Source organism: Moschus berezovskii, chromosome 16, assembly GCF_049115385.1.
Source record: "Moschus berezovskii isolate FMDL1 chromosome 16, NW_MosBer_1.0, whole genome shotgun sequence".
NCBI lineage: Eukaryota > Metazoa > Chordata > Mammalia > Artiodactyla > Moschidae > Moschus > Moschus berezovskii.
In genome coordinates this window covers 17,905,448-17,922,699 of record NC_142475.1, presented here as the reverse complement: position 1 = coordinate 17,922,699, position 17,252 = coordinate 17,905,448, and the positions used below count along the sequence as shown (strand labels likewise).

The window sequence follows — 17,252 nt, the reverse complement described above, 5'->3', positions numbered from 1 at the left end:
GAGAAGACTCTTGAGAGTCCCTTGGACTGCAAGGAGATTAAACCAGTCAATCCTAAAGGAAATGAACCTTGAATATTCATTGGAAGCCCTGATGCTGAGGCTGAAGCTCCAATACTGTGGCCATCTGATGGGAAGAGCTGACTCATCGGAAAAGACCCTGATGCTAGGAAAGATTGAGGGCAGGAAAAGGGGGCAGCATAGGATGAGATGGTTAGATCGCATCACTGACTCAGTGGACGTGAATTTGCGCAGACTCCGAGAGAGAGTGAAGGACAGAGGGGCCTGGCAGGCTATAGCCCACGCAGTTGCAAAGAATCGTGCCCGATTTAGCAACTGAACAACAGCAAAAGGATCCTAAATCTAACTTGGTTTACGATGAACTGTAAATAAAAATCTTGGAAGTTTTATAGTGAGCAAAGCAAGCATTGCATTAAGATTGCTATCACAGTAACACCATTTGCCAGTAAGAAACGAAGCTGGTTCCACAGCCTTTCATTATAGTCAGGTTCATCTGTGTCACATTTTTTAAATATGTTGCCTAAAAACTTATTGTGATAGTTAAATTTTGTCCAAAAATATGTAATAATTGGAAGACTATAGGGCAGATTCTTTTTTAATATGCTAGGAAATTCAATAATAAAATTATGGTACATGCAAACAGTAGAATATAACCATTGAAAATAATTTAGAAGACTGGTAACATGGAAGCATGTTCACAGTATAATAAATTTAAAAAAGTTTAACATTAGTATGTATAGTATGAATTAAACATTCATATAGAGAAAAAAGCTGTGAGACTATAACATCAAAATATTAATGATAGTTACTTCTAGTTGTTAGGATTATGATAACTTACTTTCTTCTCTTTGTTCATATTTATTTTCTTAAGAATTTTACAATGAACTATAGAACTAGTCATAAGAAAAAATGTTACTTCAAAATCCTGTTATAGTGAACTTAGTTGAGTGTACATTCAGCAAAGAATTATTGGATCCCCCCATGTCTAGGTTTTAAGAAACAATGTGCCAGGCACTGTGTAATCTGCAAGGGTACACAGACAGGTCAGACCCATTTTTTGTCTTCTTAGAGGCATGGTCTGTCAGGAATTTAAAAAACAGTTGTAAACAAGCAAAAAACTTTGTATAAAGCATTTTCTCCTGATTGTCTTGATAATTGTATAGAAGCTGCATGGCATTTTGGAAGTCTTATAGACTAAATTTGAAATCCACTCTGACACGTTAAATTTTCTAGGTCTTAGAAATTATCAAGACCACTCTATTAGAGTAATATGGAGTTTCCAGGGAGGACTCAGTGGTAAAGGATCCCCCTGCAATGCAGGAGATGAAGGTTTAATCCCTGAGTCAGGAAGAGCCCCTGGAGAAGGAAATGGCAACCCACTCCAATATTCTTGCCTGGGAAATCCCATGGACAGAGGAGCCCTCTGGGCTATATAGTCCATTGGGTTGCAAAAGAGTCGGACACCACTTAACGACTAAACAACAACATTAGAGAAACATAGCTGCTGAAGATAAATAGAGGGAGAAATATATTGTCTGTGTTTTGGGAAAGGGTTTAAAGACTGTTAAAATTTTTACTTGCTCACAGCTAAATTTCTTTTACATAGGACTTTTTATCCCCTTGTCTAATATCTGCGGACCCATGCATTGCTTAGGTTTTTAAAAAAGGTAGTTTTAAAGTGCAAGCAGTTAGGATTTAATACGTTCATTGGACATTCTTGTTTTATGGTTCTTTGAGATCATTTTATGTTTTAAAAACAACTGTATCCTTCTAAAAGGGTAAGAATAACCAGGTGAGGTATAGTGAATCCAGATTTTGGGGTTCCATTTACTGAATGTCATTCTCAGTTTTAGTACTTTCCCTTGACATTAGAAAATGCAGGCAATAAGATCTGATAGCACATCTCTTTAGGTATGCCATTTTTCCTTGAATTTTGTTGAGTGTTTGATACTTTGATCTCTGATCAAAGTTGCTTGTGTAGGCATAAGGCTGTCAGTCCGTTTGAACCAAGAATTTGGTTCTTGCCTTTCCCAGTGACTTTTCAAAATGAAAAATAAATCAATACATTATGTATGGTTGGTGATATTGAATATAGAAGACCAATTTAAAGTTATGGTATAGTAAGTATATGTTAAAATAGAACACGTTTTGTTTACTATTTCTGAACCATCAAGAATACTTGAAGCTGTTGAGATTGACCTAAAATTAATGTAAAATAAAACTATAAAATATGAAAGAAAAAGAGTGTTAACTCGAACTTTATTATCAAGTTGGCGACTCACAAGTTTTCACTGAAATCTCCTTACTGTTTGTTATGTGGGTTTATACAAGCACTGTTTGGCTTTAGGAGCTCTGAGATCTGGGTGACTGCCTTGTCCCAGAGAATGAGTGACTCCATCCTCATGAAGTTTCCTGTGAAGTGTAACAGATCATGGAGTTGGAAGTTTTAAAGCTAAGCTATACCAGCCCTCTAAGATCTGACTCCCAAAGTCCTACTTCTAACAATCCCAGGGAGTTGGCCTCTGAACCAGTCGTTGAACACTGTCCCTTAGGAATCAAAACTAGGCCATGGTGAACAACCTGAGGACTTTCTGGGGCTTGACTGTTCCCAGTATTGGCTGTTTTTGTGGTTTTTCCTCTGCGAGGATGAACCAGTTCTCTTTTTCTTTCTTCGAGGTCTTTATTCCCCACTAGAGGTCACCCAGTTGTTAGAAACTGCTGTGTTAACAGGGGATCAATGCTTTGTGCGAGCTGGAGTACAGTTGAGGACTGGTCTCAGAGCTGTGCCCAGCCTCGGGAGGGAGTACTTGAGGCATATAGCTATTACGAGGCTGAAGTGGGGCTCAAACCTAGGCGTTCCAGATACATTCTGGGTGGAGCACCCAAGCCCTCTGAACATCTGACTGTAGAGAAACTGCCTCTAGAGTCCTGTACACTCCTGAAAGCAGCCCCTGGCAGGAGAGTCTGACTGCATCGCATCCCTCTCCCTCCTGCATTCCCCACCTCTAAGGCCGCCTCCAGTATGCCCACATCCTTTCACAAGGTGACAGACTCAGCCTTCTGTGAGTCTTGAAAGATATCACACATTAATGCCTTTAACTTTGCTTGTGAAATGGTTCTTATGACACATTCCTTTTGGTAAATACCAGGGCTTCCACCTGAGCCCTTCCACATGGTGAGTTCTACAAATTCTTTCATAAATAACCTCTTATTCTTCTAGCACCCAGAGAAATGACCTCAAAGAAGACCTTTCTTTCTTCCTTTTTTTTTTTTCCTTACCTGGGGAAAATGAATACCTTCAGACTCAACAATATTTTCATCAAAATCTTTAGGCTTCCATATGACTCAGAAATTGCACTCCGCCATTTATCCCAGAAAAAATGAAGATTTATATTCCCATAAAAAACATGTACCTGAATGTTTTAGAAGCTTTAGCATAACACTCCAGACTAGAGATAATCAGATATCCTTCAGTAAGTAGACAGTTAAACTGTGGTACATCCATACCATGGAATACTACTCAGCAGTAAAAAAAAAAAAAAAAAAAAAACTGTTGATACAGACAACAATCCAGGTAAATTTCCAGAGAATTAGTTTGTGGAAAAAAAAACAATCCTCAAAGGTTGCATACTGTATGGCTTCATTTATGTAACATTTTAAAGTGACAGAATTCTAGAAATGGAAGAGAGTAGTGGTTTCCAGGGGTTAAGGGAAGGTGGGGGCCGGAGGGGAATCGGTGTGGCTGTAAGTGGGCAAAGACTGTGGTGGGGATGGAGAGGTCCTGTGCCCGTGTCCTGACTTTATCAGTGTCGGTTAATATCCTGACTGATGTTGTGCTGCAGTTTTACTCTGTGTTATCATGAAGGAAACTGGCTGGATGCCACACAGGATCTCTCTGTATTATTTCTTAGAGCTGAAGCTGAATGTACAATTTTCTCAAAAAATTTAACTGAAAAAAATCTTTAGTCCTCTTCACCCTTTGGACGACAGTTAATATATATCCTGATTTTTATTCATTTCTGTCATTTTGGGTGGAAGCTATTAATAGCTTTAATTCTGTCTCCAATCACAAAGCAGCAGTTGTCCTTTTCATAATATTTGGTTGACCAAAAAGTTCATTCCGGTTTTCTCGTTAAGGTTATATGGAAAAACCCGAGCGAACTTTTTGGCTAACCCAATATAAATGTTACAAACTTCAAAATAACCCCTGTACCATTTTAACATTGAAAAAGGCAGATTTTATATTAATATATTAGAGGCTTTAGTCATGAACACTCAGCTTCAGTGGGCAGGACAAGAGAGGAAAATAGTAAGCTTTGGGTGAACAGATTATTTGTTCAAGGAAATCAACTGAGTGATTTGATAAATCAGTGATAAATGAAGTTTGTCTAAACTGGTATTACAGGCTGACAGGAAACTAGGGAACAGTCGAGAAGGGCGGATGTTTTGAGTATTACTGTGTCATCATGGTATTTGCTGAACTATTACGGGACTGGTCCTCTCATGCAGTTTGTCACCCTTGTCTTCACTTCCAGCTTCACTCTGATAGCCTTTCAGATACAAGCTAACTTACATTGGTAAATGGAGCTTCATGAAATGCCACTGATTACTTTCCTATATAAGTTTACTTAAGGGGACTTGATAACAGCATGAATGACTAGTAAAAGTCATGAATTTCAGCTGGAGCTATACATTTGGAATTTAGACTTTACTTTCCAACTTCACCACTTTGCATGGTATCTAGAACATTTTTGGCACACAGAAATGTTTGCCTAGCAAATTACTATTAATTTTTTGTGGTCCATACTTCCTGTCCATGACCTCCCTCCCTTCCATGTTCCTTCAAAAGGAGAGAGTGGTCAAAAAGAAGTCTCTGGAAATGTCTCTCAGTGCCCTGAGGGGGTCCCAGTGAAAGCACAGAGATGGGGCACCACCAAGTGCAAGACGGATGTGGTCAGGCAGGTGGAAAAGACTGCAGTTAGATCTGAGCCAGTTTTCTTTCACACTGAAGAGAAAAGATGGGGGAACAATCTCAGAAATTTAAGTATACCAGCATTTAAGACAAATTAGAAATTTATTTTTTCTTAAATGTACCTATGTCCGTTTAGTTCAGTTCAGTTGCTCAATCGTGTCCGACTCTGCAACCCCGTGAATCACAGCACGCCAGGCCTCCCTGTCCATCACCAACCCAAACCCATCCATGTCCATCGAGTTAGTGACGCCATCCAGCCATCTAATCCTCTGTCGTCCCCTTCTCTTCCTGCCCCCAATCCTTCCCAGCATTTGGGTCTTTTCCAATGAGTCAACTCTTCGCATGAGGTGGCCAAAGTATTGGAGTTTCAGCTTCAACGTCAGTCCTTCCAATGAACACCCAGGACTGATCTCCTTTCGGATGGACTGGTTGGATCTTCTAACAGTCCAAGGGACTCTCAAGAGTCTTCTCCACACCGCAGTTCAAAAGCATCAATTCTTCAGCACTCAGCTTTCTTCACCGTCCAACTCTCACATCCATATGACTACTGGAAAATCCATACCCTTGACCAGACGGACCTTTGTTGGCTAAGTAATGTCTCTGCTTTCAAATATGCTATCTAGGTTGGTCATAACTTTTTTTCCAAGGAGTAAGCGTCTTTTAATTTCATGTCTGCAGTCACCATCTGCAGTGATTTTGGAGCCAAAAACATAAAAGTCTGACACTGTTTCCCCATCTATTTCCCATGAAGTGATGGGACCAGATGCCATGATCTTAGTTTTCTGAATGTTGAGCTTCAAGCCAACTTTTTCACTCTCCTCCTTCACTTTCATCAAGAGGCCTTTTAGTTCCTCTTCACTTTCTGCCATAAGGGTGGTTCATCGTCTGCATATCTGAGGTTATTGATATTTCTCCTGGCAATCTTGATTCCAGCTTGTGCTTCTTCCAGCCCAGCATTCCTCATGATGTACTCTGCATAGAAGTTAAATAAGCAGGGTGACAATATACAACCTTTACGCACTCCTTTTCCTATTTGAAACCAGTCTGCTGTTCCATGTCCAATTCTAACTATTGCTTCCTGACCTGCATACAGGTTTCTCAAGAGGCAGGTCAGGTGGTCTGGTATTCCCATCTCTTTCAGAATTTTCCACAGTTTATTGTGATCCACACAGTCAAAGGCTTTGGCATAGTCAATGAAGCAGAAATAGATGTTTTTCTGGAACTCTCTTGCTTTTTCGATGATCCAGCGGATGTTAGCAATTTGATCTCTGGTTCCTCTGCCTTTTCTAAAACCAGCTTGAACATCTGGAAGTTCACAGTTCACGTATTGCTAAAGCCTGGCTTGAAGAATTTTGAGCATGACTTTACTAGCGTGTGAGATGAGTGCAATTGTGCGGTAGTTCAAGCATTCTTTGGCATTGCCTTTCTTTGGGATTGAAATGAAAACTGACTTTTTCCAGTCCTGTAGCCACTGCTGAGTTTTCCAAATTTGCTGGCATATTGAGTGCAGCACTTTCACAGCATCATCTTTCAGGATTTGAAATAGCTCAACTGGAATTCCATCACCTCCACTAGCTTTGTTTGTAGTGATCCTTCCTAAGGCCCACTTGACTTCACATTTCAGGATGTCTGACTCTAGGTGAGTGATCACACCATCGTGATTATCTTGGTCATGAAGATCTATTTTGTACAGTTCTTCTGTGTATTCTTGCCACCTCTTCATATCTTCTGCTTCTGTTAGGTCCATACCATTTCTGTCCTTTATTGAGCCCATCTTTGCATGAAATGTTTCCTTGGTATCTCTGATTTTCTTGAAGAGATCTCTAGTCTTTCCCATTCTGTTGTTTTCCTCTATTTCTTTTCATTGATCACTGTAGAAGGCTTTTTTATCTCTCCTTGCTATTCTTTGGAACTCTACATTCAGATGGGAATCTTTCCTTTTCTCCTTTGCTTTTTGCTTCTCTTCTTTTCACAACTACTTGTAAGGCCTCCTCAGACAGCCATTTTGCTTTTTTGCATTTCTTTTCCATGGGGATGGTCTTAATCCCTGTCTCCTGTACAATGTTACAAATTTCTGTCCATAGTTCATCAGGTACTCTATCAGATCTAGTCCCTTAAATCTATTTCTCACTTCCACTGTATAATCATAAAGGATTTTATTTAGGTCATATCTGAATGGTCTAGTGGTTTTCTCTACTTTCTTCAATTTAAGTCTGATCTGAATTTGGCAATAAGGAGTTCATGATCTGAGCCACAGTCAGCTCCTGGTCTTGTTTTTGCTGACTGTATAGAGCTTCTCCATCTTTGGCTGCAAAGAATATAATCAAACTGATTTCGGTGTTGACCATCTGGTGATGTCCATGTGTAGAGTCTTCTCTTCTGTTGTTGGAAGAGGGTGTTTGCTATGACCAGTGCGTTCTCTTGGCAAAACTCTATTAGCCTTTGCCCTGCTTCATTCTGTACTCCAAGGCCAAATTTGCCTGTTACTCCAGGTGTTTCCTGACTACCCACTTTTGCATTCCAGTCCCCTGTAATGAAAAGGACATCTTTTTTGGGTGTTAGTTCTTAAAGGTCTTTTAAGTCTTCACAGAACCTTTCAATTTCAGCTTCTTCAGCGTTACTGGTTTGGGGCATAGGCTTGGATTACTGTGATATTGAATGGTTTGCCTTGGAAATGAACAGAGATCATTCTGTCATTTTTGAGATTGCATCCAAGTACTGCATTTTGGATTCTTGTTGACCATGATGGGTACTCCATTTCTTCTAAGGGATTCCTGCCCACAGTAGTAGATATAATGGTCATCTGAGTTAAATTCACCCATTCCAGTTCATCTTAGTTCACTGATTCCTAGAATGTCAACGTTCACTCTTGCCATCACCTGTTTGACCACTTCCAATTTGCCTTGATTCATGGACCTAACATTCCAAGTTCCTATGCAATATTGCTCTTTACAGCATCAGACCTTGCTTCTGTCACCAGTCACATCCACAACTGGGTATTGTTTTTGCTTTGGCTCCTTCATACTTTCTGGAGTTATTTCTCCACTGATCTCCAGTAGCGTATTGGGCACCTACCGACCTGGGGAGTTCCTCTTTCAGTATCCTATCTTTTTGCCTTTTCATACTGCTCATGGGGTTCTCAAGGCAAGAATACTGAAGTGGTTTGCCATTCCCTTCTCCAGTGGACCACATTCTGTCAGACCTCTCCACCATGACCCGTCCGTCTTGGGTGACCCCACATGGCATGGCTTATTTTCATTGAGTTAGACGAGGCTGTGGTCCGTGTGATCAGATTGGCTACTTTTCTGTGATTATGGTTTCAGTGTGTCTGCCCTCTGATGCCCTCTCGCAACACCTACCATCTTACTTGGGTTTCTCTTACCTTGAACATGGGGTATCTCTACACGCCTGCTCCAGCAAAGCACAGCTGCTGCTGCTTACCTTGAACGAGGGGTATCTCCTCACGGCCACCCCTCCTGACCTTGAACGTGGAGTAGCTCCTCTTGGCCCTCCTGCACCCGCATAGCCATACCTATTTGGTTTAACATAAATACTGGATGGATTGTTTCTACTTCCCCCCCCCCCACTGCAAATAGCATTTTATTTCTGAAATTGCTTTGGTGGGCTAACCTGAGATGCAGCCACCATTTCTAATGCGAAAAATATGCATTTCAAATTCTAGTAAGTTAGAGCGAACTTCCACAGTCCAGTGAATTTGCTTCACTGCTGGTGGCACATTATCTGACTCTTTCGTCTTTCTGACCGTGTTTGTGGGCTCCTTTTGCCACTTTACTACTCCTCAATGGCTTTACCAACTTCATAAGTTGATGCCTTACCCATAGATTGTCTAGAAAGTATTTACAGGTCCCTCTACATTGTCTAGGTTTAGTAGAACAGCAGGTCCTTTGTTATAACAATTTTCTCTTTACTGTAGATCCTTGTGGCACATTTCTGGATATTCTGGTGAACCTTGTTAAGAATTCAGAGAAACTGTCACGGGACAAAGAAAGGTCCAGTCTTAAGGCTTATGTGAGTATTTTCTACTGTGGACTTCTTCACGATATGCGAAAACTTCAATGAACTGTGGTCTTGAATTTGGGTATATTCAGTTCTGTGATCAAGATGAAAAATGTGATCTATTGTTAGGTTTATTCAGTTTGGAGGTTAGTAGTTTCTTAAGGACACAGAGAAACTCACAAAATACACCATGCTTATTCTCACTCAAAAAATAGACAAGAAAGTCTTGCCCTTTTTACTGCGCCAGTATTCAAAAGAATCCCAGTCTGAAAACCACAAGAATTCTTACTGTGCTTGAACCAAAACACACTATGTTTTTTGGTTCAGAAACACCAAGTAGATTGTTTTTCATTATCTATTCTTAGAGAATTTAACCAAAGCACATTACCTCTTGAAAAATCCTTGATACGTGGTATTTTAATTTTTAAGATATTTGTGATACCTCTGTCTTTTTTTTATGATCCAGTTAATGAATACTATAGGGGAAAATAGGGAGATTACCCTTGAAAGAGAATTTTTGACTGTTTTTTGAGTAGCATCTTCCCATTGGGTTGGTTTCTTTTAAAAGTATTATATGGTATCATAATCTGAAGTTTATCTTATCTTGATTTCTGTAATTCTTAATCATAAGCAGATTTCCCCCTTATTTAGAATTACCCTTAACAGTTCCTTCTCACCCTTCATATCTGTGTTAATTCTATCTAGGATATCCCCTCCAGTATGCCCCCTTCTCTCTGCCACTGTATTAGATCAGGTTATCCTCATTTCTTGCCTGGATTTCTACAGTGACTTATTGATTGATCTCCCTGTCTCCAGTCTTAAGCCCCTCCAATCCAACCTCTTTATATTGCCAACAAAGTCATCTTTTTGAAAGAATGATGTACTAAGACTATGCCATTTCCTTGACTTAGAATGCTTCAATGACTCCTACTAAAATCAAGTATAGTAAATCTTACCGTGGACTTATTAGGAAGATTAAATAAAATTCATTAAAAGCCCTTAATGCAGTGCCTGGCTCAAAACAGGCCCTCAGTCTGTGTTACCATTTCCCCTTTGCCCCCATGGCAGCAGCAGAGCTTAACATGGCCCAGGACCAGAGGGACAGTGGCTCTGTGGGAAACCAGGCTGAAAGGAGTACCGGCCAAGAATCTCACCAGACTCCAGAGCCAGGCTTTCCTGAATCCCTGTGAGGTTAAGCACAATAGATTGATCTAGCATCCAGTTCCATCTTTGTTCCAGAAAGACTTTGCCTGGTAAATTACAAGCCAGCTCATCTGTGACTAAGCTTTTGTAATCTTAGGAGCCATCTTTACAAACACATCAGTCTCTGCCTTTGTTTTCTTCTTTTGGTTTGTTTTCTCTTTAACTCCTTAGTAAAGTTTGTTTTGTCAGGCTTTAACTTTTTCTTAAATGAATCAAGGAAGAGATGGTTGCAGGTGGGGTGGAGATGTACATGCATGCATGCACACTGAGAGACCCAAGAGATTGCTGGGGGCAGGGAGTGTCAGTGAAAGAGGTGTGGACAAACCCGTCCGTGAAGTGAGTCTACTCGGATGGGTGCAGTATTAGCATGGACACAGCTATTCCCATGGAGACCTCATCTCTCCATCTTCAGACAGTAGGAGTTTGGCAGAATCAGGTAGCTAGATAACCATAGAACAAAGCAGAATAGGATCAATACTGTAAAAAAGAAGGACATTCTTAACTTCATGATAGGTCTGGTTTTTAAATTTAGTTTGCTGCTTTCCTTAGCTTTTCTCTTACTATTAAAATTTGACCTTTGTGCTCTAAACAGCATTTGAAAGTGAAACTGATAGTCGCTCAGTCGTGTCCAACTCTTTGCAACCCCTGGACTGTAACCTGCCAGTCTCCTCTGTCCATGGGATTTCCCAGGCAAGAATACTGGAGTGAGTTGCCCTGCTTTCCACCAGGGGACCTTCCCAACCCAAGGATCGAACCCACATCTACTGCATCTCCTTCTGTGGCAGGCAGATTTTTTTACCCACTGAGCCATCGGGGAAGCTCCAAACAGCATCGAGCAGGTCCTTACTGAGTGTGAATTAAGTTGTTTTTTAATGCTGATTTAGTTAACTTTGGAGCACATGATTCTCTTTTACCATGTAGAATATCTCAAGTACAATAAGTAGCAAATATGTGAAAGAGAACTGCTGTGTGTGTATGTGTGTGTGTAAGGAACTTACGGTCTGTGTCTTCTGACAATGTAATAAAGCTAAATCTAAGCACTTATGTCTTGCTTTACTTTAAAAATATCTCAGTCTTTTTATATGATGAAAAGTGAAATAGGGCTTTATGATAATTTAATTGCAATTTTGATCCAGCAGATATGGGAAAACTTAGACATTTTAATGGAAAATAAGATATAATTGATGACTCTGATGTTTCTGTTTGGTGAAATAATTTATTAGAGGCAGGAGACCAAGAAGGATAAGAAATAGTACTTTTCTAAATGACTTCACTGTCTTGATTTAGTTTGGCTTTTATGAATCTCAACTCACCTCATGTTTCTTTACAGGCACATTCCATCCACCACATCCGAACAATGTCCTACGTTTTTGTAAATGATTCTTCTCAGACTAATGTACCCTTGCTACAGGCCTGTATTGATGGAGACTTTAACTACTCCAAGAGGCTTTTGGAAAGTGGCTTTGACCCAAATATCCGTGACAGCAGGGGCAGAACAGGCCTTCACCTTGCAGCGGCCCGCGGGAATGTAGACATTTGCCAGTTGTTACATAAATTTGGTGCTGATCTTCTGGCCACTGATTATCAGGGAAACACGGCTCTTCATCTCTGTGGCCATGTGGATACTATTCAATTCTTGGTTTCCAATGGACTCAAAATTGATATTTGGTAAGTTCTGTGGTTTTTGAAGTCTCGTCACTTCCTCCCATTAGGCTCTCAACCAGTGGTCTAATCTTAGAATCTATTGATTTTGTTTCCTCATTGATCAAGTGTAGTGACAAGCTCAGAGAGGTATTGAGGACAATGAGTGAGGGAACAAGAGCCTGACTTCTAGATTTGTGCTGAAGCAATGTAAAGTTTTCTTTGAAAATAGTGGCTGAGTTCTGCTACTAATTAATTATGTATTATAAGACAAGGGAAAAAGAAGAACTAACATTTGTTGAAAATCTATTATGATCTGGGCACTGCGTTTACCATGTTAGCTCATTTTATCTTCAGAATGAATAGCTCTTAAGTATTCATTTTATAGATGAAATAGCTGAGACAAGAATTCTGGGTTAAATGACTTAACACAGTTGAAATTTAAAACTAGTTCCACCTGGTTCCAAAGCTTGTTTGCCTTCTATCATGTAAAATACCATGCTAGCTTCATTATCTCTCTGGACTCAGAGTCCTTCTTATAGTGAACAATTTGAAGAAGTAGTGTTTTTTGTTTTGTTTTAGTGATACCTTGTCTCTAGTGGAAACAATATCAGGTCACTTTAAAAAGAAACCTTGACCTTTAAGCTCCATTTTTTATACCTAATTTAATGGTGCCATAATGTCTCTAAATCCGAATAAGACAGTAAATGATTCTGCTACTATAGGACAAAATGTGGTAGGAATTAACTATAGGATTCAGTGTTGGGTCTGGCTTTCTCCTGTTGTTAAATGGTTAGGTGAACCAAAGCAGATTATTTGATTTCTTTTGAGCTTGAGTTTTTTTTCTTTTAGTTCTTAGACATTTAAAAAATAGACACTGTTCTCATGAAATATATAAATGTCAGATAAGAATGAATCTAGAATCTAGACTTTTCCAATTAGTTTCTAGGAAGATGCCCTTTTTTCTTTATTCTCATTTATTTACTCTTGACTATGTATATATTTTTCCTTTTCCCTAAAAGAAAAAAAAGGTTAACTCAAAATTCAGGCTCCATCTCAGCCACTGGTTCTGCTCTGGTTTTCATTTTGAGTTAATGGGGCCTAGGCCTTCCTCACTGAGACCTCCACAAATGGCTACTAACAGTACCGTGTAACAGCTATTTTTATTTTTATGAACTTTTTAGCAACCATCAAGGTGCTACACCCCTAGTTCTGGCAAAGCGCAGGGGAGTGAATAAAGATGTCATCCGATTGCTGGAATCGTTGGAAGAACAGGAGGTAAAAGGATTCAACAGAGGAACTCACTCAAAACTAGAGACCATGCAGACAGCTGAGAGTGAAAGGTACTTAAGATTTCATTTTTTTAAGAGGCAAGTCACTTCAAGTGAATCTTTTTTTGTGGTTTGTTTCTTTTGTCTTTTTAAATGTATTTATTTTTAATTGGAGGATAATTACTTTACAGTATTGTGCTGGTTTCTGCCATATAGCCACATGAATCAGCCATAGATATGTGTATGCCCCCTCCCTCCTGAACCTCCCCTGCACTACCACCCCCACCACCCCACCCCTCTAGGTTGTCACAGAGCACCGATTTGAGCTCTCTGAGACAGATTTCAGATTCCCGCTGGCTATGTTTTATGTATGATGATATGTACATTTCAGTGCTGCTCTCTCAGTTTGCCCCACCTTCTCCTTCCCCCACTGTGGCCACAAGTCTGTTCTCTGTCTGCGTCTCCACTGCTCCCCTGCAAGTAGTTTCATCAGTACCATCTTTTGAGATTCCATTTACATGTGTTAATATACACAGTATTTTTCACTTTCTGACTTACTTCATTCTGTTTAATAGGCTCTAGGTTCATCTGCCTCATTAGAATTGACTCAAATGTGTTCCTTTTTATAGCTGAGTAATATTCCATTTTGTATATCTTCTATAGCTTCTTTATCCATTCGTCTGTTTATGGACATCTAGATTGCTTCCATGTCCTAGCTATTATAAATAGTGCTGCAATGAACATTGGGGTGCATATGTCTTTTTAAATTATGGTTTTCTCAGAGTACATGTCCATTAGTGGGATTCTTGGGTCACATGGTAGTTTTGTTTATAGTTTTTTTTTTTAAGGAATCTGCATACTGTTCTCCATAGTGGCTGCTTCAATTTACATTCTGACCAGCAGTGTTAGAGGGTTCTCTTCTCTCCACACCCTCTCCAACATTCATTGTTTGTGGATTTTTTGATGATGGCCATTCTGACCAGTGTGAGGTGATACCTCACTGTGGTTTGATTTGCATTTCTCTAATAATGAGGGACGTTGAACATCTTTTCATGTGATTATTAGCCATCTGTATGTCTTCTTTGGAGAAATGTCAGTTTAGGTCTTCTGCCCACTTTTTGATTGTGGTGTTGTTTTTCTGACATTGAGCTCCATGAGCTGCTTGTATATTTTGAAGATTAATTCTTTGTCAGTTGTTTCATTTGCTATTATTTTCTCCCTTTCTGAGAGTTGTCTTTTCACCTTGTTAATATTAGTATTTTCCTTTGCTATGCAAAAGCTTTTAAGTTTAATCAGGTCCCAATTGTTTGTTTTTATTTCCACTGGTCTAGAAGGTGGTCATAGAGGATCTTGCTGTGATTTATGCCAAAGAGTGTTCTGCCTATGTTTTCCTCTAAGAGTTTCATAGTTTCTGGTCTTACATTGAGTGAATCTTTTATGACAACTTTTTGTCAGCTTTATATTTATTTGCTTTCAAGTAAAGTGCCTAATTTCTGAAAGAAATGGGAATCCCAGACCACCTGACCTACCTCTTGAGAAACCTGTATGCAGGTCAGGAAGCAACAGTTAGAACTGGACATGGAACAACAGACTGGTTCCAAATAGGAAAAGGTGTACGTCAAGGTTGTATATTGTCACCTTGCTTATTTAACTTATATGCAGAGTACATCATGAGGAACGCTGGGCTGGAAGAAGCACAAGCTGGAATCAAGATTGCCAGGAGAAATATCAATAACCTCAGATATGCAGATGACACTACCCTTATGGCAGAAAGTGAAGAGGAACTCAAAAGCCTCTTGATGAAAGTGAAAGAGAAGAGTGAAAAGGTTGGCTTGAAGCTCAACATTCAGAAAACAAAGATCATGGCATCTGGTCCCATCACTTCACGGGAAATAGATGGAAAAACAGTGGAAACAGTGTCAGACTTTATTTTTTTGGGCTCCAAAATCACTGCAAATGCTGATTGCAGCCATGAAATTAAAAGATGCTTGCTGCTTGGAAGGAAAGTTATGACCAACCTTGATAGTATATTAAAAAGCAGAGACATTACTTTGCCAACCAAGGTCCGTCTAGTCAAGGCAATGGTTTTTCCCGTGGTCATGTATGGATGTGAGAGTTGGACTGTGAAGAAAGCTGATCGCCGAAGAATCGATGCTTTTGAACTGTGGTGTTGGAGAAGACTCTTGAGAGTCCCATGGACTGCAAGGAGATCCAACCAGTCCATTCTAAAGGAGATCAATCCTGGATGTTCATTGGAGGGACTGATGCTGAAGCTGAAACTGCAATACTTTGGCCACCTCATGCGGCGAGTTGACTCACTGGAAAAGACTCTGATGCTGGGAAAGGTTGGGGGCGGGAGGAGAAGGGGACGACAGAGAATGAGATGGCTGGATGGCATCACCGACTCTGTGGACATGAGTTTGAGTGTACTCCGGGAGTTGGTGATGGACAGGGAGGCCTGGCGTGCTGTGATTCATGGGGTCGCGGAGAGTCGGACACGACTGAGCGACTGAACTGAACTGAACTGAAAGTGCCTAATACTTTCTTTGAACTCTCTATTGGTCCTTATGGCTCCAGATTACGATTGAAAAGCCATTAACAGAAAGCACTGTGTGCCCACATGCACAGAATGTTCTGTTAGCCACTGTGCAGGGCAGCCTGCTGTGTTGGCAGTTCAAGGGAGAAGAGCCGAATAGGAGAGAAGGAAACAGGAGTTTGAGAATTTAAGTACAGGTCACAAAAAGAATGGGGTTTCAAAAAAGGCAGAGAAAGATAGAAAAACTTGGACAATATTAGGAAAGGTAGTTTCAGAGATAGGGAATTAAAGTGCTAAGGGAAAAGTAAAACAGGAGAGTAAGACAAAATTTAACACATACACAATTCAGTGATGTGAAAGTGACTTTAACATGAGTTGGAACAAATGAAATTTGGGCTCCTGTATGTAACTGAAGCTAAGATGGAGTGACTGACAGGGTCTCAAATATCTCATCATTCCTCATCTAAAAGCAGTTTAGAACATAATTCAGGGAAGCTCTGACAAGGTAATCAGTCATCTTTTCTTTTGGCATCACAGGCTCAACAGCTAAAGTCTCTAGGCCAGATTTAGTTGTACCAGCTTGTAGTTTGGTTGACCACCATGTAATTTCAGCCTTCCAGACATTGCAAGGTAAGAAGTATAATGAACTTACATAATCTCCTCCCAGATTTTTCAGGGGACTGGGGCCCTCATTAGCTACTGACTCAGTAGCAGATTGACCAGGACTTAGAATTAGGAGCATATGGTCCACTTAGACTGTTGGAATCATTGTTTCTGTGAGTTCCAGATGAAATCCTCTCTGGCTTCATACTTAACCCTTAATTTGATTCCTCTGTGCGCATGGTTCCTTTCCTCCCTCTTAGACTTGCTCATGTACTTCTTTGGGACCACTAATTCCACTCTCAAGTTTAGGATTATTTTGTTTGTGGCAAATACTTATTATTGTCCAAAGAAATTAAAGTGTTTTACTTCTAAAATGGTGCATGCTCCTCATGACTTATCACTGGAAGCTGACAAGTACATAAAATAAGAAGTCAGCGTGCACTGGCAAGCCCTTCTCTCACCTGCATGCTCTGGATTGGCGGTCGGATTGCTGTAAGAAATTTAATAACATTGAGTTATCTGTTTTTTGTTAAAGATCATATGCTTTCAAAATAACTTGAAATTTATTTTCATAATGACTTTGGGCTTCTTTACCATGAAAAATGTTCTAGATGTGCTCTTCCTGGTATATTTTCAGGACCTTGCTTGGTATATTTTGTTACTAGCCAGTTTCTTGGCATCTCTGTATTAGAAATATGTTTTATTTTGCCTCAGTTGTGATTCCTTATTAACTCAGAAGTGATTAGTCATTTGAGTAGTGCAGTGTGAAATATTTATTCCTGCTTCTTTCACATACCTGCTATTGCACTTCAATATGAGGATTCATATTATTTACAGCATTCGGTAAAGCTTTTTCTTTAAAAAATTGAATTATTAATACTTGTACTACCTAGTTGCCTGGTCTTACTCCTGCCCTTCAGTGTCATGATAGGAAGGTGTGGTTGAAGCTTAAATTAGAAAGCTTGAAAGCAACATCAGTGGTCATTAGGGA

General features: G+C 39.9%; 1 protein-coding gene across 3 annotated transcripts in view; it reads left to right on the top strand.

Annotated features, from left to right (window-relative positions):
- The window catches only part of ANKRD46 (ankyrin repeat domain 46), a 49,442-nt gene that overhangs the window by 26,995 nt on the left and 5,195 nt on the right, over nucleotides 1-17,252 (top strand). The window contains exons 2-4 of one of the 3 annotated variants that reach the window (XM_055432629.2): nucleotides 8,925-9,019; nucleotides 11,541-11,878; nucleotides 13,036-13,194. In XM_055432629.2, the coding sequence (XP_055288604.1) occupies nucleotides 11,568-11,878; nucleotides 13,036-13,194 (470 nt within the window). In that variant the 5' untranslated portion in view covers nucleotides 8,925-9,019; nucleotides 11,541-11,567. Of the gene's footprint in view, nucleotides 1-8,924; nucleotides 9,020-10,719; nucleotides 11,050-11,540; nucleotides 11,879-13,035; nucleotides 13,195-17,252 lie in introns of those variants that run through there. The other 2 variants (XM_088844695.1, XM_055432630.2) reach the window with 2 other exon arrangements.